The 24,732-nt window shown below is 33.1% G+C and overlaps 1 protein-coding gene across 4 annotated transcripts in view; it reads left to right on the top strand.

Moving 5' to 3' along the window:
- Nucleotides 1-485: 485 nt before the first annotated feature.
- The window catches only part of LOC143056828 (uncharacterized), a 48,499-nt gene continuing 24,252 nt past the window's right edge, over nt 486-24,732 (top strand). For 3 of the 4 annotated variants that reach the window (XM_076229992.1, XM_076229994.1, XM_076229995.1), the window contains exons 1-3: nt 6,922-7,163; nt 20,056-20,130; nt 23,141-23,253. In XM_076229992.1, coding sequence (XP_076086107.1) covers nt 23,157-23,253 — 97 coding nt within the window. In that variant the 5' untranslated portion in view covers nt 6,922-7,163; nt 20,056-20,130; nt 23,141-23,156. Of the gene's footprint in view, nt 566-6,921; nt 7,164-20,055; nt 20,131-23,140; nt 23,254-24,732 lie in introns of those variants that run through there. The other variant, XM_076229993.1, reaches the window with a different exon arrangement.

Raw genomic sequence — 24,732 nt, forward strand, 5'->3', positions numbered from 1 at the left:
TTAGTGCTAAAAAACAGATAAACAAGATTATTGTTTATATGCAGCATCTCTTTGATGATTGTTTTTTTTTTTTTTTTGCTATTCTTGTTTACTTGAATTAACATCGAGGGGCTTGTGCATCGATTGTTACCAATGGTGCACATACTTGTCAATTAAATCAATAATGACATACTGCTATTATCATGTCATATCTCGTCAGTTCTTGTAAACTGTGTCCCATTTGAAATATATAAGCATTGCACCAACGGTTTTCTATCATTAAAATATTGATTCAATACACTTTCATTCAAATGCAATCGACATTTGAACAGACTCTAAATAATTTCACAGAACTTCCGTGTTTCAGTTTCCGAAAAATCGATGTCAAAGCTACCTTTAAAAAGATGTCACCAAGGTAACAAATTACGATCATATCAAAGAAAAATCAATTTTTGGAACCAGCATCATTTCTCAATACGACTGGTTGTAAAACAGAGGATTAAATAAGGAAATTCTTATTCATGTTCCACTTTATATGCATATTTTTTCTTGGATTGCCGGAATAGGGATAATAACTTCAAAATAGGTAAGATACTGTAACGTTAGCGCGATCCCGAATGCGAAAGGCTGTAAGAAAAATTAAGACGTTCGTTGTTGGATTTTTTCATTGGATAATAAAATTTGTTGTGTGAACAAAAACAATGTTTTATGTTTTTGTTTTCGACACTACTTAAACGAATATGGCATTGCCTATCATTAAAGAACTTAAACGGATTTCCTGGCCGTTGTAACTTTTCGAAAATTATAAATGTTTTCTTTTACTTTTTAAAGTTGTGTGATATGCAACTCATGGGTTTCGAAATACACTTTTTAGCAGAGAAAAATAAACTTTAACTGTTAAAGGAGTAGGTCCGGTAAGGGCCGATTATGGCCTCAAATTTCAAGTTCATCTGACGAAAGATTTTTGAAACTTTTTGAACACTTTTAGTGTCTATTTTAGTTTATTCAATTAGTTAATGTGTAAGATTTAGTCATTAAAAACACTCCGGTTCAAGCTAGGTCATTTTTAGATATTTCTTCTTTACAAAACTTTTTTTCGAAAAACTAAGGATTTTCTCATCCCAGTAATAGATTAACTTAGCCGTATTTGGCACAACTTTTAGATATTTTGGATCCTCAATGCTCTTCAACTTCGTACTTGTTTGGCTTTATAATTATTTTGATATGAGCGTCACTGATGATTCTTATGTAGACGAAACGCGTGTCTGGTGTGCTAAATTATAATTTATAAACCTGGTACCTTTGATAACTAATTAGACATGAAAAATCTATCAAATATGCCAACAAAAATCCTTTTCAGAATGATTTTTGTCAAAAATAAAAGTGACCGCATCCTCAACATTTATATATGTTGTGTTTTATCATCAAATACTACGAGAAGGATCATTCATAATTCAGAATTCAAAACTCGCAAATCAAGAAAGATAATCCTGTTTTATTGCAGTTGAAATCCAAACACAATAAATATTATCTTAATCTGATCAACTGATCTGATAAAATATACCGTAGATTATTAATATAATAGTGCACAGGCAAACATTTCAAAGGATATGTGCCGACATTATGTCAGACAAATGAAACATTTCTTGTTATCAGTTTTACTCCGGGAGAGAGATATGTCGAGTGTCACTTCAATCCTTATTCGATTTTTTTCTTCTTCTTTCCATGACTTGAGAATCTTTCATAATATAAGAATAAAAAGATGTGGTATGATTGCCAATGAGACAACTCTCCACAAGAGACTAAAATGACTCAGAAATTAACAACTATAGGTCAACGTACGGCCTTTGTCAATGAGTAAAACCCATATCACATAGTCAGCTATAAAAGACCCCAAAATGACAAATGTAAAACAATTCAGACGAAAAAACAAATTTGATATACAGCAAAAAACGACAACCACCAAATTACAGGCTCCTGACTTGGGACAGGCACATGCAGAATGTGCACCATCCTCATTTATACAACACAAAAAATATGTCGTCCACTTTTCGGTGTAATGAATTAGAATTATTTTCAGGTGTAAAATAAGAGAATAGGCAGGCGAAGAATGGAGATCGTAGCGTTGTTGTTTTTTTATCCACACAGGGAACACATTGAGAGTTTTATGCTGTAAGAAATTAAGCATTTCGCATTGTGTCCGAAAAGACAAATTTTCCTTCATTGTAGAGGATGCTTACATAGTTTTGACATACTATATGTGAATGTAATATAAAATTTCAACTGTTTTTTTAAATGATTATTTATCTATTTATTTCTGTTATTTCTTTAACCCGAAACCGCCTTTGAAACTGGTGAAAATGTTTTGCAATGTTCCTGGATATCAATTTTACACAGGGTTTTCGGATTTTTTCATTGCTGTCGTTGGGTAATCTAGTGTCAATATATTACCTTCTAAGTAAACACTGAAAACTTGATCTTTCAATGTTGGTTCTGTTTTAGCAAAGACACTAGAAGTTAAAAATTTACAAGAAAACTTTCTGGTAGTAACAATAAAAAAAGATTTGCACTGAAAAACATCATTTCCCTCCTAAAATAGCAATTAAACGACGAGTACAACAGGCTACAGAAACTTTTTTTATAATAAAGATAAAAAGATGAAGCTTTGTGTCAAATTAGGTGAAAATACTCCTATGCGAATATATTCCTGGAGTACCAGCTTTAATTTATGTTTTTATTGGCTGTATACCTCTCTGGAACATACTAATTATCCGCATATGTATCATATGTACATTTTGGTTCAGTGGTGCTGATGGCATTTGAAGCAGTCCTCTTTTTCATATAATGACATCGGGGTTTTATATGATTTGCATATGTGGTATGAAGTTTGCTCATTGTTGAAGTGGTAAAAAGCATTGTATGTAACTTTCATAACATTTTGTTGAGGCAAATAAAGTTAGAGCGCGTAGACGACAAATTAAACATTTTTTCCACTTATAAAAAGGCTCGAACGGTGAAAGTGATGCCAACCACATTTTTACTTGATCTCAGTGTGGTGGCAATTAGCATTGTGTATAAGTTTCATAGTATTTGTTTGAGGCAAAATAAAGTTAAATTGCGGAAACTTTCAGTTTGTAAATTTGCCAATGAATACGTACGGACGTACAGACAGACAAGCGTTAAAATTAATGCCCCCTCCGCTGTAGCTGAGATTATTCCGGCGGCACGTCTGTCTGTGTATACCTTCGTAAAGAAATATGCCATTTATAAGAATGGATAAGTTTAAAAAAAATTTGTGTTGAAAAGGGGTGGAGGCAAACTTCTGAAAGTGACAAGAAAAAAAACCTATTTTCTATGTAATGTAATAATCTTAAATTTAGTGATTGTTCTCTCATTTTCATTTTTTAGTTTCAAATTTGTCTTAAAATGGGTGGGGGCATAGTTTTGTCCCCTTTTTGCCCCTGGCTCCTACACGTACAGTTATTATGACATATTTTTTGTAATAGCAATGAAACGAGTCATTTCGAATACCGGTATGAAAATGATAAAATTGAGAATGGAAATGGGGAATTTGCAAAAGAGTCAACAACCCGACCATAGAGCAGACAATAGCAGAAGGCCACCAACAGGTCTTCAATGCAAAGAGAAATTCCCGCACCCGGAGGCGTCCTTCAGCTGGCCCCTAAACAAATATATACTAGAGACTGTTCTATGACGACTTCTATTTATTGACGGCACTAATTTATAAAATACAAAATTGTTGTATTAATTGTCTCTTAGTAATGTTTAATAGCGTATTTAATAAAATTTCAAAGAATTAAATTTACTACAATACAAACAATTCTCAGCTATATTTTAGAACTTAAGTTCTAATTCGTAAACTCAAACGAATATAAAATATTTATCAAATAACCACAAACTCTCACATGGGAGACGCCACTTGCAGAGACAAGTGCACATTTATTATTCGTATATGTATAATGAAATCAATGTTTTTGTGTAAACACACCAAACATTCTCATCTGGTGCTGGTAACCGCATACTAAAGGTCAGCAAATCTGAAAATAAATAATATAACATTATTGTATTATTTATTTGGAAAAAGTGCTACTGGTCACTTTAACTGCAATGGCTCAAATGACTTTAAACTACCTTAATTCACTCGTGCATGAAACTTTAAACCCCATACAAACCGACCTTACTATAAATAACTAAACACGTGTTAACTATAAACAGCAACAACATTCTTTCATGTTCGACTTTTGTACAACTTGATAAATACATATCTATACTATTAAACGAGAAGACCTTATTTTGTGTGTCGCTTCTCTTCTTTCCACAATAAATTAATCAACACGATTAAACGAGAAGACCTCATTTTGTGTGTCGCTTCTCTTCTTTCCACAATAAATTAATCAACACGCCTCTGTGTCCTATAGGTACAGTACATAGTCGTATTTGTCATCCATTCATATGATTATTCAGATTGAGTTATTTTGGGAGAAAAACGAGAAAAAAGTCATCCGGATATTGTCCCGTCATTGGACGAAATTTTAAGTCAGATTAGACTTCCGGTTTGCGTTTTTCTGTATACTATGAACATATACTACGAATAAAGTGTATTTTAATTCTATCTGCTATCATTTTCAAGTTTACTATCCACGACGGTCACAGAGTTTATTAAATTAAGAAGGTTTGTATACTATATCAATTGACCACCATGGATCGAATAGTAAACTAAGAATTGAAAGTAAATACACTTTATTTATAAAGTAATAGATGAATGTTCATAATATACAGATAAGCGCTAAAATTATTCATGTGAACTTTTGATACCTTTTCTGAAATTCTCCAGTCGTTAAATCTTTTGCAAAATTCATTGATTACAAAAAATAGATGTGGTATAATTACCATGTTGGAGAGTCTGGATGGGGGGGGGGGGGGGGGGGGTCTGTTTTTGGGTAAACATTTAATTTTAACCCCTTTTTTTTTTCTAATCTTCAAAAAATTAACCCCTTTTTTCTTTAATCTTCATTTTTTTGCCCATTTTTCTAATCTTCATTTTTGTCGAGCCTTCGACTTTAGTCGAAAAAGCGAGACTAAGCGATCCTTCATTACGTCGTCGTCGGCGTCGTCGTCGTCGTCGTCGGCGGCGTCCACAAATATTCACTCTGTGGTTAAAGTTTTTGAAATTTTAATAACTTTCTTAAACTATACTGAATTTCTACCAAACTTGGACAGAAGCTTGTTTATGATCATAAGAAAGTATCCAGAAGTAAATTTTGTAAAAATAAAATGCCATTTTTTCCGTATTTTACTTATAAATGGACTTAGTTTTTCTGCGAGGAATCATTTTTAATGCACTTATATGTCATCACTAACTTATGATATTTTATTCTCTGTTCAACTGTCATCCAGTTTAAATGTTTGAATAAGGGTGCAGAAGGAGCGAATGGGTCTGTTTCTAGTATTAATCTAGCAGCCCTCTTTTGTAATTTTAAGGTTTATGTACCCTTCTGTAGCCATTTTTGTACGAACTTTTCAAACTTCAATTGTATCAAAACTACAGATATAATGAATAATAGAGATAGGCCATATTGTACATATTCCAAGGGGAAACTTGATGCAAAGCATTATTTTTTACAGTTCCATTGAATTTGATAGAAAAAGAGGACTTTGTGGCAAATAAATCAAGATTTTTATAGAAAATCCACAGCCTTTATCCTTGTACTCTCATATTTGGCAATTTGATGACTTATCGATATAGGATTATTGCATGCAGTGCTAGCATTGATTTCCTTAAAACAAGTTTATAAATGTAGTTATTGGTTAAGACAAGTACATTTGCATACCTCTTCAAATCCGGAATTTCGTGTAGTGCAAGTGGTTGTAAATAAACTCATCAAAGATACCAGGACTAAATTTTATATATACGCCGACGCGCGTGTCATATACAAAAGACTCATCAGTGACGCTCGAATCCCAAAAAGTTAAAAATGCCAACAGTAAGCTAGAATACTTTGTTATATAAATAAAGCTTGAAATCAAATTAAATTATCATAGCACAAACTTTAAGACTCGTTTTGTATTTGCTTCTAACTATTTTTTTTTTTTTTTAGTTTTTAATAAATTGTCTGCTTGTTTTTCTTTTTCTTTTTTTTTTTATTATTATTCTTTTTTTATTATTATTTATTTCTTTTTTTATATTTTTTGTGATTGCAAATGTTTTCAAATATATTCGGACAATTGTTTTATAAATTAGTAAGCAGATGTGTGATTCGAATAGCCAATATATTTACATATATTCACATCTAATTTTCCTCTGACTACTCCTTATTATTGTATCATATGATATTTAAAAAAAAACCTGCAATGCTTTCATCTTTTTGATACATTTATAAATTATATATTTGGTTAAATAACATGAACACCAACTAATATAGGTAATTTAGAGTTTAAGGTCATTCAATGCATGAAGTATTTTAGTTAAATATAAGATGTGGTTTTTTTTCTTGTTTTTCTTTTTCATTTATCAATTATCTATCACCATTAATTTTAACCGATTCATGTCAACGAACTAATTACAAACCAACAAGTATCTTATCCTACGCGTTGTTTACGTACTATTTAGTGCTAACAAAAAGATTATTGTTTATATGCATCATCTCTTTGATGATTGTTTTTTTTTTTTTGCTATTCTTGTTTGCTTGAATTAACATTGAGGGGCTTGTGCATCCATCGTTACCAATGGTGCACATACTTGTCAATGAAATCAATAATGGCATTCTGCTATTATCAAGTCATATCTCGTCAGTCCTTGTAAACTGTGTCCCATTTGAATTATATAAGCCTTGCACCAACGGTTTTCTATGATTAAAATATTGATTCAATACACTTTCATTCAAATGCAATCGACATTTAAACAGACTCTAAATAATTTCACAGAACTTCCGAGTTTCAATTTTCGAAAAATCGATGTCAAATAAAGCTACCTTTAAAAAGATGTCATCAAGGTAACAAATTACGATCATATCAAAGAAAAATCAATTTTTGGAACCTGCATCATTTCACAATACGACTGGTTGTAAAACAGAGGATTAAATAAGGAAATTCTTATTCATGTTCCACTTTATATGCATACTTCTTCTTGGATTGCCAGAATGGGGATAATAACTTCAAAATGGGTAAGATATTGTTAGCATGACCCCGAATGCGAAAGGCTGTAAAGAAAATTAAGACATTCTTTGTTGGTTTCTTTCATTGGATAATAAAATTTGTTGTGTAAACAAAAACAATGTTTTTGTTTTCGACACTACTTAAACGAATATGGCATTGCCTATCATTAAAGAACTTAAACGGATTTCCTGGCCGTTGTAACTTTTCGAAAATTATAAATGTTTTCTTTTACTTTTTAAAGTTGTGTGATATGCAACTCATGGGTTTCGAAAAACACTTTTTAGCAGAGATAAATAAACTTTAACTGTTAAAGGAGTAGGTCCGGTAAGGGCCGATTATGGCCTCAATCATTATTCATCTTGAAAGATGTTTCTCTATATGCGATTGAATCAAGATCAATCTCTTCTTGTATCTTGAGATTTATTTTTAATCTTGCTTTTACGATCTTTCGGACTTTTTTTCTTTTCCGTATTAATATTTCGATTTTGCTGTCCATTTTCAAACGATCGAATGTTTGACAGTGTAAGTAGATAATGTCAATTTGTACACGAAAAGAAGACAAAATAATGTTCAACTATAGTATATGCCTTCAAATGTTTAATGCAACTTAGGAAGTGACATATTTGTAGTATATGGGCATGTTTAAAAATGCTTCAATTGTTTGCACATGTCCTAAGTCAGGAGTTTGATGTATAGTAGTCGTTTGTTGATGTGGTTCATAAGTGTTTCTCGTTTCTCGATTTTTCATGGATTAGACAGTTGGTTTTCCTGTTTGAATGATTTTACATGGCTAGTATTTTGGGGACCCTTTATAGCTTGTTGTTCGGTGCGAGCCAAGGTTCCGTGTTGAAGACATTACTTTGACCTATAATAGTTTACTTTTATAAATTATGATGGATGGAGAATTGTCTCATTGGCACTCATACCACATTTTCTTATATTTATGTATTATCTCTTTATCTATATGTATAATCCTATTGGAATGACTTTTCTCACGATAATGCAATTTTGGCATATGTTGTGCATGTGTTTCAACACACAAGCGAATTGTCTGCAGTTCTAATATTGTTTCATATTTCTGTATAAGTGATAAATTGAATGGGTGTGGATTGGGGTTGCGAAGAATTTATTGAGATTATGTATGTGTTCCGGACCATATGAGTATTTGGACCATACACGTATGGTCGGGGTAATTAACACTCTGTTACAGTTTACTTTTAATACTTCTAAACTCTTCATATGGTATGACCGAATTCAGACGCTATCGTATAGGTAATTTTATTATTATATTATAATAGAAATATTAGCTGAATCAAAATTAAAAGTTTAATATAGTTAATTTTACTTACTTGTCAAAACTATAATAAACACATTTTATACCGATAGTCATTACCTATGGTCATTACCGATTTGTTATTACGAGTGAATGGCAATATGCCGACTTAAAAAAATGAATTCCAAAAAATTCTTAATGAACTGTTACACAAGAAGTCACTGGAAAGTGACAAATATAAAAAAAAAAGAAGATGTGGTATGATTGCCAATGAGACAACTGTCCACAAGAGACCAAAATGACACAGACATTAACAACTATAGGTTACCTTACGGCCTTCAACAAGGTTTATTTAACTTTTTTTAAGTTGTCTTGTGAATATGGTGAATTGCAATCATGTTACGATATTTGAGATCTAGAGCTTCTTAAAAAACATCGTAGACATATTGGAATGGCCCAAGACCTCGGTATCACGGTACATTGTCATGTAACCCTCATCGTTTTTTTTTAGATACAGTTTTTGTATTATTGAAACTTTAATAATGTAATTTTAAAAAAAATACCTATATGGTCCAAATACTCATATGGTCCGCCCTGTTAATAACCAAACGAGTAAAAAGTCATATTAAAAGTTGAAAATGTATGTTCAACAGGTATTTTTTTTTTAAAAGTCATATTAAAAGTTGAAAATGTATGTTAAACAGGTATTTTTTTTAAAAAGTCATATTTAAAGTTGAAAATGTATGTTAAATTTATTTAATGTATGTTTTCAGGGAAATAAGAATGACATCAAGAACTATACTTTTGAAATCTCTTGAAAATAAGCAAGATATCATAAAGCTGCATGCCCCAGAGTTTTATATCATAAATAAAAATTTAGATCTATATCAAAATGCTCGTGAGGCTATAATGCGTAGGTATATTTATGGAGATTTTGCTATAATAGTTGTAGAACCTGATCCATGTTTATACCTACAGCTTACACGTGATCATGCTGATGAAGATTCAAGCTCAAGTAATCATACATGGAGTCATGGAGGCACATATTCAGTAGTACAAACTGTAACATATTTGGCCTCCTCAGACTCCAAGTATGACAACTCAATGAGTTTGTTTTCAGGATCCTCTCATAAAACTGACATCACAGTTGAAGCAGTTGGTTCAGTAGATCTTTTTTCTTCCAATAGAGAAAATTCTGAACTTTCTGCTTCTCAGCAGGATTAACTTAATGAAGTTTTATCAGCAACAAATGATGTAAATAAAACTTCATCTTGTGATTCAGAGAGGATTTTAAAACAGAAAACACTGAAAAGGAAAATAAGTTGTGTCTCACCAGAAAATATAGCTGCTGAGCCAGCAACAAATTATCCTTCTGGCTTTCTATGTCATCGTTCCTCCCCATCTATGAAAACAAGTACAATTGGCATCAATAGCACAGACTCAGATTCTGATTGTAATGTTTTCAAGATGGTTAAGAAGAAACATTGAAAACAGAATTAGGGTTTTTACTGTTTTAAGTGTCTTTCTGTCCGTCCGTCCGTTCACATTTATCAAATTCTGTCTTTCTGTTCGACAGTCCATCTTACTTTTTGTTTCCACAATAGACTATCAAATAGTTTTTCAAATGATTTCAAGCACACATGTGGTTAAAATTGTTGGTCTTTCACAGTTCCAAACATTTTTTTTATGTTTTACCACCATGAAACATGCCTGGAAATTAATATCTTTTGCCAGTGGGGGTATCTGTGTTCATTTATTAGATAAAGTAACATAAGGTGTAAAACAATTCAGAAAAACCAACAAAGTGTCCTATGTAAACTTACCAAATATTGACTTTAAGGTTTCAATTTAAGGTAAATATTTTGAATCAGCTCTGTTTTATTTGATCTCCAGATTCTTTACATGTATATGTGAAGAAGAGTTCACACCCTCAATGTAATAGTTCACCTTGTTTTAATTATCCAGAAATAATTGTGTCTAAATTTAGTACATGTATATATTTAATCCTGTCTTGGGGCTTTGAACTTACTTAAGGCAATCAAAAAGTACATATATTTGTTAACAATTGATATCTGCTCAAGATCTTAACTTTATAATTACATATTTTGGCTTTTAGCTCACCTCGCCCAAAGGGCCAAGTGAGTTTTTCCCATTACTTGGCGTCTGGCGTCCGGCGTCCGTCGTCGTCGTCGTCGTCGTCGTCCTGCGTCCGTCGTCGTTAACTTTTACAAAAATCTTCTTCTCTGAAACTACCAGGCCAAATTTTACCAAACTTGGCCACAATCATCATTGGGGTATCTAGTTAAAAAAATGTGTCCGGTGACCCGGTCAACCAACCAATATGGCCGCCATGGCTAAAAATTGAACATAGGGGTAAAATGCGGTTTTTGGCTTATAACTAAAAAACCAAAGCATTTAGAGCAAATCTGACATACGTTAAATTGTTCATCAGGTTAAGATCTATCTGCCCTGAAATTTTATATGAATCGGACAACCCGTTGTTGGGTTGCTGCCCCTGAATTGGTAATTTTAAGGAAATTTTACTGTTTTTGTTTATTATCTTGAATATTATTATAGATAGAGATAAACTGTAAACAGCAATAATGTTCAGCAAAGTAAGATTTACAAATAAGTCAACATGACCAAAATGGTCAGTTGACCCCTTTAGGGGTTATTGCCCTTTATAGTCCATTTTTAACCATTTTTCGTAAATCTTAGTAATCTTTTACAAAAATCTTCTCCTCTGAAACTACTGGGTTAAATTAATCCAAACTTGGCCACAATCATCATTGGGGTATGTAGTTTCTAAAATGTGTCCGGTGACCCGGTCAACCAACCAAGATGGCCGCCATGGCTAAAAATAGAACATAGGGGTAAAATGCAGTTTTTGGCTTATAACTCAAAAACCAAAGCATTTAAAGCAAATCTAACATGGGTAAAATTGTTCATCAGGTCAACATATATTTGCCTTTAAATTTTCAGATATATCGAACAACCCGTTGTTGGGTTGCTGCCCCTGAATTGGTAATTTTATGGAAATTTTACTGTTTTGGGTTATTAACTTGAATATTATTATAGATAGAGATAAACTGTAAACAGCAATAATGTTCAGCAAAGTAAGATTTACAAATAAGTCAACATGACCGAAATGGTTAGTTGACCCCTTTAGGAGTTATTGCCCTTTATAGTCCATTTTAACCATTTTTCGTAAATCTTTGTAATCTTTTACAAAAATCTTCTCCTCTAAAACTACTGGTTTAAATTAATCCAAACTTGACCACAATCATCATTGGGGTATCTAGTTTTAAAAATGTGTCCAGTGACCCGGTCAACCAACCAAGATGGCCGCCATGGCTAAAAATAGAACATAGGGGTAAAATGTAGTTTTTGGCTTATAACTCAAAAACCAAAGCATTTAAAGCAAATCTAGCATGGGTACAATTGTTCATCAGGTCAACATATATTTGCCCTTAAATTTTCAGATATATCGAACAACCCGTTGTTGGGTTGCTGCCCCTGAATTGGTAATGTTATGGAAATTTTACTGTTTTGGGTTATTATCTTGAATATTATTATAGATAGAGATAAACTGTAAACAGCAAAAATGTTCAGCAAAGTAAGATTTACAAATAAGTCAACATGACCGAAATGGTCAGTTGACCCCTTCAGGAGTTATTGCCCTTTATAGTCAATTTTTAACCATTTTTCGTAAATGTTAGTAATCTTTTACAAAAATCTTCTCCTCTGAAACTACTGGATTAAATTAATCCAAACTTGGCCACAATCATTTTTCGGGTATTTAGTTTAAAAAATGTGTCCGGTGAACCGGCCATCCAACCAAGATAGCCGCCATGGCTAAAAATAGAACATAGGGGTAAAATGCAGTTTTCGGCTTATAACTCAAAAACCAAAGCATCTAGAGCAAATCTGACTGGGGTAAAATTGTTTATCAGGTCAAAATCTATCTGCCCTTAAATTTTCAGATGAATTGGACAACCCGTTGTTGGGTTGCTGCCCCTAAATTGGTAAGTTTAAGGAAATTTTGCTGTTTTTGGTTATTATCTTGTCAACCATTTGCCATTTGACGAACTAGCCGGCGTTTAATATGATATAATCTGACAATCAGACATTATGTAACGATACATATTTATTACAATACATCAATCCAAAATGATAAATTAGACTAACAGATTTGTCTATTTCATAAACAATATAAAAGATTCTATTCTTTGAATCTTCATCTCCGTCATTAGTGATGAATGCCACCCAGGAAAAACCATAAAAAATAACTAAATTCATGGAAACCTGTGACTCGAGGTAATGCCGACACCACTTCCAGAGAAAGCGTCAAGTCCAGCGCTTAAAAAACCAAATACAAAAATAAACAGCCACTGCTTATAAACATACTTATATATAAATATATACACTTGTAATTTGTGGTTTACTATCGAACGTCCACGGCTAGAATGAAGACCTTAACACGGACAATACATTTGGCGCCAAACCATAAAAAACCTTGACCATTGGTCATTCTGAACACGTGACTACACTTAGTCTTGATGAACCGTGCAATACATTATTTTTCTACTATACTACGAAACGCAGAAAAATATACGTATTTACTATACCAAACTAGATATACCAAACATACTCAATGTTGACTGACCAGTATACCAAATACAAATTGAACTATACTTCAAACTATATAAATCTAAATAATAACTCAACAAATATATATATATTGCATTTGCCGTACGGACGAACTATAGAAATCCACAGAGAACGGGCGCAGAATAGTTAGTACAAAACACTAGAAAAAACATTTTTTCCTAAAAAATCAAATACCTAAATGCTTGGTCACATCTAATCTATGTTCTAATGAATCAGCGACATACCCGTCTTTTGCCGAGTCGCTTTTCCAACGACCATGACGTTTCCAAAACCTGTCGCTTACATTGGAATTCGCTGCTTTTGTAGCACCACTAGCTCTCAGTGAATGCAAACCAATATTCAAATTTTTACAAACTTCTTTCAAACGATTGACAATACATTCTCTGGCCCTAGTGTAACTAAGTGGTTTGTTTTTATATATCAAACTATAATATCTGCCTGATCTAAAAATAGGTCTGAATAGGAATTCATCTGACGAACTAATCTTAGCTAAATTTAAATACTTTTTTAGTAAAATAAAAGGACATGCTGCGGATTGACCTTTGGCAATAACTATCGAGTCACCTAATCTGTATTGATCGGTTTTACTCTTTTCTATAGTAATATCGATATGTGATTCACAAAATTTAACGTCTTTGTATTTTATATTACTGATTTCACTAAATCGTAAAAACCCAGAGTAACCAAGCACTATCATAACTAAATCTCTAATTACACCTATGTCTTCATTATAAATATACTTTTCACAAAGCTTAACTATATCAGCTGAGTCAATAATATCTTTCTTAACTTTTGGACTATGCTCTTGTCTTTTTGAGGATTCTAACAAATTTTTGGCGAAATTATTATCTGTCGGATCATCGAAATTGTTTATATTATGCGCCCACTTAATAGCATAAAAAGCAGTTTGTAAAACACTGTGCGAAGAACCACTGTCTAAAAGTTTGGTTAAATACAATGACACGTGAATAGGTTCTGCTGGAATTGCCACTCCGCCTTCAGAAATGATGAATTTCTCGAATCTCCGAAAAGCACCATGATATAATTTAGTTGTATTGTCACTTCTAGAATGTAATAAAAAATGTACCATTCGATCGGCTAAAGTTGAAAAGTTATCTGACGTCACACCAGCTGCCAATATTTCGTCTTCTATTGTTTGTCCTAGTTGAATCCCTGTCAAAATAAATTAAACAATAAATATCTATTTCGTTGCATAAAATAATTGTTCCAATTCGTAACAGCTGTTATATTCTATATACATGTGTTTTTAAACGAATTAAAAACAAATTTTTAATGCCATCATGTCAAATACAGATTTGTACATACCAAAAATACCGTTTTTTCCCCTTCCTCGTAAAATATGATTTGAGGAGAAACTTTCTGACTCTACAATAAAAGTTTTCAGTTTCCCCCCCTCAGTCACCAACATTGGCCAAAAGGCTGCTGAGGTCCATTTGGGAATTACTAATGTACATGTAACGTGTTCTTGTAGTATCTTTAAAATACATTTTGCAATCAAACTAGGAGGTGGAACAATCCAATTGTTCTCTCCTGCCCATGTATAATTAAACGCATCAATACCTTCGGTACCTGTGCACCAATGTTTTGAATTAAAGCGTATGCATTTTTTATTGTAATCTGACGCGAATCTGTCTATTGAATATCTACCCCACTTTTTATCAAAATGGTTGAAAATATATTCTTTGATTTCCCAGTCATCACAATCTGACGTTTTACTGAATAAATCAGCTTTTACGTTATCAGTTCTGGGTATCCATTGTGGGCTTAACTGAATTTTTTCCCTAGTACATATGTCTGCAATATTTATTGCGATTGTTTGTAGATCTGACTTGACACTACCTTTACATAATATGTGTATAACGTTCTGATTGTCAGTTCTCCATAGAACTTTTTGACCCTTCAAATAGATCAATTTCGACATAAGCATCCTATAAACTGCCTCAAGTTCACGCCAAGTTGAACTTTTTACTTGTTCATCAGGTTTCCATGAACCTATTACTTCGCTTTCTTCATACTCTACTATATACCCACCGAAGCCTGTACCAGAGGCATCGGTGTACACCACACTGGTGCAGACTTTCTCGTCTAACAGTTCCTTTCCATTGAGGAACTCTACGTTTTCCTTCCAGAAAACGACTTCATCGAATGCCATTTCTTTAATTAAAACTGGCGAATCCTAACTAGCTTTTTGCATTATGCATTCATAAAGACTCCTAGTTCTCAATCTAACCACACTACCCATAGCTGCTTGCATAGAAATTATCTGACCTACTAATGAAGCCACTAGCCTCGCTTTAAAGAAGCAGTTTCCTGAAGAAATTTTCTCGAGAAAATGTTTTAAAAAATTTCTCAGTTTATCTAATCGTTCAGGTGACGCATAAACCTTACCAACACACATGTCCCATATTAAACCTAACCATTTAACTGTCTGAGAAGGTTGCCAATTGCATTTTTGTTCTGCTATAAGAAACCCAAACATTTGCAATTCTGTGTGTACTTGATTACTTATTTCTAATGCTTTCTCATAATTTTCCCCTCCACCTATGCCATCATCTAAATACATGATGATTTTTATACCTTTTTGTCTAAAATACTGTACTACCGGTCTAGTAACTTTAGTGAAAATGTAACCAGCTGTTGAAATACCAAATGGCAATACATTAAAAACATAATAGGAAATCTTTCCTGAAATTTCCCACGCAAATCCAAGATATGTTTTATGTTCAAAAAATATCTCAATATGATGGTATGCGGATTTTAAATCATATGAAAACAGATAATCTTGCTTGTTAAACAAATTTGCTGCATCACTTGCATCTTCATACTTAAATCTAAATTTATGCAAGTGCGGATTTACATGCCTGGCGTCTAAAACTAATCTCAACTTATCCTTATTTGTAGCTACTGTCAAAGGATTTACTACTTTTGGTATGAGATCTACTTTTGACACACAACCTAAACTAATTAATTTTTCTATCTCACTATGTACAAATTCAGGATTATCTAATGCCGATCTGTTGTTTTTTAAAAAACAAATGCTTGGTACAGTGTAAAAAGGTAGTGTGTACCCGTTCTTTATCACGTCTAATACGTGATCATTAGCACCTGATTTTGTCCAATGATTAAAAGCCTTTTTAAGCATGCCTATCGGCGATCTATTATCTACTTGTTTACTTATCGACATGTTGTTTTCGTTTAGAAAACTAGACTTGTTTAAACAATCATACTTATATTTTCAGAATCGGAAATACCGAATTCTTCGAAATCTTGACAATCTGATAAATATTCAAAGTCAAAACTTATCTTATCAAAGCTCTGCTTCATTGCAGCGTGATCTTTACGCCAATGACCTGATTTTCCACATTCGTAACATTTCCCTGGTCTGTGTACAGGTAATGATGTCTGAACAGGTATGGGTGCACTCGATCTGGTTGATGTGGGGTGCGAAATGGGGGTAAATCTACTCTTCTTAGTCTTTCTCTCTGCTTTCATTTTCTGTGCAGCTCTAACATCAGCTCTGCGTATTCTTTTCTCGTCTTCGGAATTATCTGCTAGACTGTTCGTCTGGTATTCCTCTACCGTCTTCCACCCGCTTTCTGATTGATCAGCCATCTTCACAAGTTTTTGCCTATGTGTTAGCAAATCTATACCTTCACCAATTCTTTGGGTTGCTGCATCTATCTGATCGTTTCGCATTGGACTGTCTTGAAGGTTAGATTGGGCTTCTTTCATCTTCTTGATAATTTTGGTGTTGATCTTGTGCTGTTCTTTATTACCCTTCCGTTTGAACTCGTAATTGTCTGTTGTCAATTCTTCTATCTTTGCAATTTGGCTATCGGACAGCTGCCTCTGGGATTCTTTCATGGAACTTTCAAAAGAACCTAGCTTGTTACTCATCAGATTGTCTATTCTGGAAAGCATGGAATTCTGAGAACTCTGGACAGCGTTATGCACCTCGTTTGCTATTAACTGTTTAATCGCCGGCTCGTCCATTGTGTTGTTTACTATCGAACGTCCACGGCTAGAATGAAGACCTTAACACGGACAATACATTTGGCGCCAAACCATAAAAAACCTTGACCATTGGTCATTCTGAACACGTGACTACACTTAGTCTTGATGAACCGTGCAATACATTATTTTTCTACTATACTACGAAACGCAGAAAAATATACTTACTTGGCGTCTGGCGTCCGGCGTCCGTCGTCGTCGTCGTCGTCGTCGTCCTGCGTCCGTCGTCGTTAACTTTTACAAAAATCTTCTTCTCTGAAACTACCAGGCCAAATTTTACCAAACTTGGCCACAATCATCATTGGGGTATCTAGTTAAAAAAATGTGTCCGGTGACCCGGTCAACCAACCAATATGGCCGCCATGGCTAAAAATTGAACATAGGGGTAAAATGCGGTTTTTGGCTTATAACTAAAAAACCAAAGCATTTAGAGCAAATCTGACATACGTTAAATTGTTCATCAGGTTAAGATCTATCTGCCCTGAAATTTTATATGAATCGGACAACCCGTTGTTGGGTTGCTGCCCCTGAATTGGTAATTTTAAGGAAATTTTACTGTTTTTGTTTATTATCTTGAATATTATTATAGATAGAGATAAACTGTAAACAGCAATAATGTTCAGCAAAGTAAGATTTACAAATAAGTCAACATGACCAAAATGGTCAGTTGACCCCTTTAGGGGTTATTGCCCTTTATAGTCCATTTTTAACCATTTTTCGTAAATCTTAGTAATCTTTTACAAAAATCTTCTCCTCTGAAACTACTGGGTTAAATTAATCCAAACTTGGCCACAATCATCATTGGGGTATGTAGTTTCTAAAATGTGTCCGGTGACCCGGTCAACCAACCAAGATGGCCGCCATGGCTAAAAATAGAACATAGGGGTAAAATGCAGTTTTTGGCTTATAACTCAAAAACCAAAGCATTTAAAGCAAATCTAACATGGGTAAAATTGTTCATCAGGTCAACATATATTTGCCTTTAAATTTTCAGATATATCGAACAACCCGTTGTTGGGTTGCTGCCCCTGAATTGGTAATTTTATGGAAATTTTACTGTTTTGGGTTATTAACTTGAATATTATTATAGATAGAGATAAACTGTAAACAGCAATAATGTTCAGCAAAGTAAGATTTACAAATAAGTCAACATGACCGAAATGGTTAGTTGACCCCTTTAGGAGTTATTGCCCTTTATAGTCCATTTTAACCATTTTTCGTAAATCTTTGTAATCTTTTACAAAAATCTTCTCCTCTAAAACTACTGGTTTAAATTAATCCAAACTTGACCACAATCATCATTGGGGTATCTAGTTTTAAAAATGTGTCCAGTGACCCGGTCAACCAACCAAGATGGCCGCCATGGCTAAAAATAGAACATAGGGGTAAAATGTAGTTTTTGGCTTATAACTCAAAAACCAAAGCATTTAAAGCAAATCTAACATGGGTACAATTGTTCATCAGGTCAACATATATTTGCCCTTAAATTTTCAGATATATCGAACAACCCGTTGTTGGGTTGCTGCCCCTGAATTGGTAATGTTATGGAAATTTTACTGTTTTGGGTTATTATCTTGAATATTATTATAGATAGAGATAAACTGTAAACAGCAAAAATGTTCAGCAAAGTAAGATTTACAAATAAGTCAACATGACCGAAATGGTCAGTTGACCCCTTCAGGAGTTATTGCCCTTTATAGTCAATTTTTAACCATTTTTCGTAAATGTTAGTAATCTTTTACAAAAATCTTCTCCTCTGAAACTACTGGATTAAATTAATCCAAACTTGGCCACAATCATTTTTCGGGTATTTAGTTTAAAAAATGTGTCCGGTGAACCGGCCATCCAACCAAGATAGCCGCCATGGCTAAAAATAGAACATAGGGGTAAAATGCAGTTTTCGGCTTATAACTCAAAAACCAAAGCATCTAGAGCAAATCTGACTGGGGTAAAATTGTTTATCAGGTCAAAATCTATCTGCCCTTAAATTTTCAGATGAATTGGACAACCCGTTGTTGGGTTGCTGCCCCTAAATTGGTAAGTTTAAGGAAATTTTGCTGTTTTTGGTTATTATCTTGAATACTATTATAGATAGAGATAACCTGTAAACAGCAATAATGTTCAGAAAAGTAAGATTTACAAATAAGTCAATAGATTGAAATGGTCAATTAACCCCCTAAGGAGTTATTGTCCTTTATAGTCAATGTTTAACAATTTTCATAAAATTTGTAAATGTTTACTAACATTTTCCACTGAAACTACTGGGCCAAGTTCATTATAGATTTTTGAGATAATTGTAAGCAGCAAGAATGTTCAGTAAAGTAAGATGTACAAACACATCACCATCACCAAAACACAATTTTGTCATGAATCTATCTGCTTCTTTTGTTTAATATTCACATACACCAAGGTGAGCGACACAGGCTCTTTAGAGCCTCTAGTTTTTTCAAGCAGCTATTTATAGGTGTTGAAAGACCAACCACATATGACCTTAATTAACTGTAAACAATGGGTATCATATGCATGATGGAAATTGTTTTAAAGGGAGAAAACTCCACTCTGATGTTTTGAATCAGTGTATGCTTTATAATTATAGTCTCAAGGTATTATTTAATTATTTTATAATGTTTATATGTTACCCAAAAGTTAATGGGGCATGCATACCAGAGGTTCTCAATAATGAGAGTATAAGCACTGTACTAGGTAAATAAGAGACCAGAGTTATTGTTTTGTATTTCAATTAACAACAATTAAAGTCACACAGTGAAACAAGTCTTAACTGAATTTAACACATTTTAAATGATGTAAACATGCACTATTAATTTTATATAGCATTATATGTGTTAAGTTAAGAAATGTTACACTGTCTTTCACTGTGGGGCATGCTGGTTTATTTGGTTTGCACATTCATTTTATTCTTACAGATACACATGAAAGATCCGGTTTAATTTGTTGATCAAGTCTTGAAAGATTCAGTTGTTTGTTGAAGAATTTAACTAGTAAGTTTGATATTTAAGATATCTCAAAGATACATGGGTAACATTATAAATTTTGGATTTTAATACAATTATATACAAGATTGATTTTAGTCTTAACTTGCAATTCCTGGAGTTTGTTTCTCAAAAAATATATGACGACTAAGATTTATCGAAGTATACTGAATTGTTCATGACTTACAATCAATCTTAGTCGTTTTTTGTGAAACCGACTGCTGGTCCATAAATAATAATCAATGAATTAAAGTATTTCAATCAAGTCTCTTCATATAATATATCACATACCTTAGTCTTAAACAAAATAATATTTAAAATTATTTGCTTTTGCTTTGCAGCCTACTTCATGTAGGTAATTTCTCATGAACTTTCAATAGGTTTAATCCAAGAACTTGTATAAGTAACGGCCTCATAAATGAAATTTTTGATCGCTGTAATGGAAATAGGCAACAACTACATACTACGTTATGTCACATGACGAAAATTGATAAAAACAATGTCAATTTAAGCAGCCTATATACCAGAGTCAGAACAACTGTGGCTCATTTAAAACGGTTAACAAAACATTATGGAAATGGCAATACGTTTCAAGAAGGGTTGTCCGATTCATATGAAAATTTCAGGGCAGCACAAACAATATGAAAACTTATCCAAAGTAATTAAAGATTCCAAGATGGAAATAGCGGATTTATATGATAACATTGAAAATCAATTTGATGCAAATAATAACGATAATGAATAGTTGAGACAGTTCACAAGGTCGACTATTTAATGTCATATACGACAAATTTATTATTTTATGCGAAGTCATGGGGTTGGAGTTGAACATATTGGACCAATTTTAAAGTATATTTTGAATCTGTTTAATATTGAATATAGTGAACTCCCAAGTTGTAGTTCTGCTCTACTTTTTGACAAGGAAATGAACATTTTGGCTAAAGAACAAATATCAGAAATTTTAATGAAAATGACAATTTCACTATGCACAAAGATGCCCCAACTAAAAGTGGAAGACATTTTTATGCCGTTGAACTGTCAAACGAAAATACTACATATACGCTTGGTTTACAAGAACTTGCTGATGGTCATGCTGAAACATATGCTAAAACAACAGATGGTATGATTTCTGATATAAATGATGTGTGTACTGATAATCCTAATTTAAATATAATGTCTAAAATTAAAATTTTTATGACTGATAGAAGTGCTACAGAGGAAAAAACTAACCGCATTTTGATGGAACCTTCCAATAACAATACCATCAATAGTTTTAAATGCTCTGTGCATCCTCTCATTCAGTTTTGGGATGTTTGTGATAAAAATATTAAAGAAATAGAAAAGGGGGAAAACTTTAAACTCAGAGATTGTGATAAAAACCGAAAGGACACTTATATCAATTTTATTGAATTCTGTTTCAAAACTTTTTTTTAAAGATGGGTCAGGAGACCCAACAATGTCAAATGTTTATTTAAAGAGTCAAGGTATTTCTTTTTTTCGTTTTAGTTTTTAGTGTGTTTGTTTACCATGTTTACCTAACAACAAATTATATCAAAGTCCAGAATTAACCACCAGGTGTTATCTTAGTAGTGGTTAAAACCATATATAAAAATCCTATAATTCTATTTCTATTTGAAAACTTACAAAAGAAAGTCACTTACTTTTTATCGTGCACTATTCATTTTTTAAACAATTTCTTAAAAGTGAAACTAAGACTGTTATGATTTTCTGAAAATCTGATCAAACAGTCTCGTGAAGTTTAATGTATCGATTCCTGAATAAAAGTGTAAAAGAAATGTTGTTTTTATAATTCCGACATATGAATTTAGTAAATCTTAACATTAATGCAATTATACCATAACAAGCAAAAATTTAGCCGCCATACGTCCGTTTTGTAAATATAAAACTCATCAGTGAGGCTCGAAATCAAAAAGATAAAAGGACGGATAAAGTTCGAAGTTACAGAACATTGATTGTACGATAGTGTTCTAACAAAATAAGTATTCTTAAAAGACAAAAACTGAAGTCATTAGTTAGGTTCATTGTTACGGTAAACAGGTAAATGGGTCATGTCACATTTATTTTTTGTAAAACTTTGCATATACACTGATATTCATCTATGGTTTTTTAAACATGTTAAACAAACTCTCCCGATACTGGATCATTATTGATTCGCTTTGCTTGACAGTTTATTGTGTCTAATGGTTAAATAAATCTGTGAATCATCTAAACAGTGCAAACAATACATTTCAGCAATAATGACAGTGTGTTAACATTTGTGAATTTTAAATTGAAAAAAAATAAGAAGAAATGAGAATGTATCAGTAAACACTATTTGAAGGAAATTTTTTAAACAGAAAAAAAGTGATTTTTTTTTCTTAATTGTAAGTAAAGATCGAAAAAAGTAAAATCACAAAAATACTGAACTGATGTCTCAGAGAAAAATCTTATCAGAAAGTCCGTAATCACATGGCAAAATTAAATGACAAAACACATCAAAAATGAATGGACAAGAACTGTCTTATTCCTGACTTGGTACAGGCATTTTCAAATGTAATAAATGGTGAATTAAACCGGGTTTTATAGCCCTAAAGCTCTCACTTTGTTGGTAGTCTCATCAAATTCCGTTATATTTACGAATTAATTTCTTCAGAAAAATAATGAATACTTTTTGTAATGTTAACCACAAATAAAAAACTAATCTATAGTTAATTGGCCCCTTTTTTCTTTTCATATAAGACTTTAATAACTTATAAAGGTCATTTACCAAAATGTGTTCGGCTTTTGCTCACCTCTTATTCAATTCCTATGAAACGAGTTTCTGGTTATTATAACGTTAAGGTTATTATTGAGCCAACGCATGCATATATACAAAACAGATGACCATTGAACAAGCGCAAACATACTTGAATTGATAGAGCAATGCTATTTGTTTATAGTTTTCCCATATTTAAACATATGTAAATCACATTTTCTTTCATAAAGTTGTTAAATGATTGATTAATTTTATCACTCATAGGGAAAAAGGTAATAAAATGTGGGTATGCTCAACTTGTTATAAGGAAAACAGTGTGGCGAATGGTAATTGTTCAGAATGCCATAAAGAACGACCACAGTCAAGAAACTCAAAAGGTATGATATTTAGTGATAACATACTTAGATAAAGAGAGATGTGATATAAGTGCCGATGAGACAACTTTCAATACAAGTCACAACATCAAATGACAACTACTGAACATCAGATTCTTGACTTAGGACAGATGCAAACAATTGCAGCAAGTTTAAACGTTTTAATGGTATCATAGGGAAAATTTTACAGATTAAGAATGTTTTGAATGATGGCATCAACCTACTGTCTAACAAATTCCAAGCTGCCATTCATCATGGACTAAAAGCCTTAAATTAGTACATTGGACAAGCAAGACTTAAAGAAGTTTTACAGTTCTGATAAGATTATCCTCTCCTTTTACGAGTTCTTCGACAACGGCGAGTTTCCATGAATTTCTTAAAGTTTCGTCATGTATTTGAACAACATCACCAATAGCTATCGATTGTTCGTTATTTCCTACACTTCTGTGATGTTCCCGTAATGAGGTCAAATACTCATATTTCCATCGCTGTTGAAAGTTGTTTAGAAGGTCTCTTTGTAATTGAACACGTTTGTTAAAGTTAATTGGTTCAAAATGTCCATTGTTTTCACTAACTGGATACGGAAGTCGCGTAATTTTTCGACCATACAAAAGATGTGATGGTGTCAATGGTTCTGGATCCGTAAGATCGGATGAAACATACGTTAGAGGTCTATCATTGAGAGTTGCTTCGATCTCTGTTAACACAGTTTGTAAGGTCTCTAAATCGACACAGTTACTTCCTAATACTTTCTTTAAACACATTTTCGTTAACCCAATCAACCGTTCATAGAAACCACCAAACCACGGAGCTTTCTTTGTAATAAATTTCCACTTTGTTCCTGTAGAGCTTAGACTTTCGCGCACTGAATTTGAGTTTGTAAGATGTTTGATTTCTCGACTAGCAGCTTCAAAAGTTAGTGCATTGTCAGATATTAGTAACTTCGGTAAGGATCTCCTGCTTGCGAATCTTCTGAAGGCTAACATAAATGTAGGTTCTGATAAGTTATTCACAAGTTCTAAATGAACAGCTCTCGTCGACGCACATGTAAACAAACATATACCTTTGATTTTGTATCATCTGTATTTCGCACATACATAGGACCAGCAAAGTCTACGCCTGTAACAGTAAACGGTATATCCTCGTGTAACCTCTCTTTGGGCAGTGGCGGTGGATCAGGTTGTTGGTAAGCATGCCCTGTTACTTTCCGACAGTTAACGCATTTTCTAAGAATAACTTTGACTCGTTGACGAATTCGAGGTATCCAGTATACTTGTCGCAAGTGTGTTACGGTAGAGTTGACGCCTTCATGTAAATGATTGATATGAGCATCCATAATAATGAGTGAAGTGAGTCTATGTAACGGAGGTAACAAGTATGGATGTTTAGCTGATTCCTCCAAAGGTGCATGTTGAATTCTCCCGCGGCAACGAAGTGCATTTTCTTCATCAAATTACAAGTTCAATTGTCTTACAATAGACG

Source organism: Mytilus galloprovincialis, chromosome 13, assembly GCF_965363235.1.
Source record: "Mytilus galloprovincialis chromosome 13, xbMytGall1.hap1.1, whole genome shotgun sequence".
NCBI lineage: Eukaryota > Metazoa > Mollusca > Bivalvia > Mytilida > Mytilidae > Mytilus > Mytilus galloprovincialis.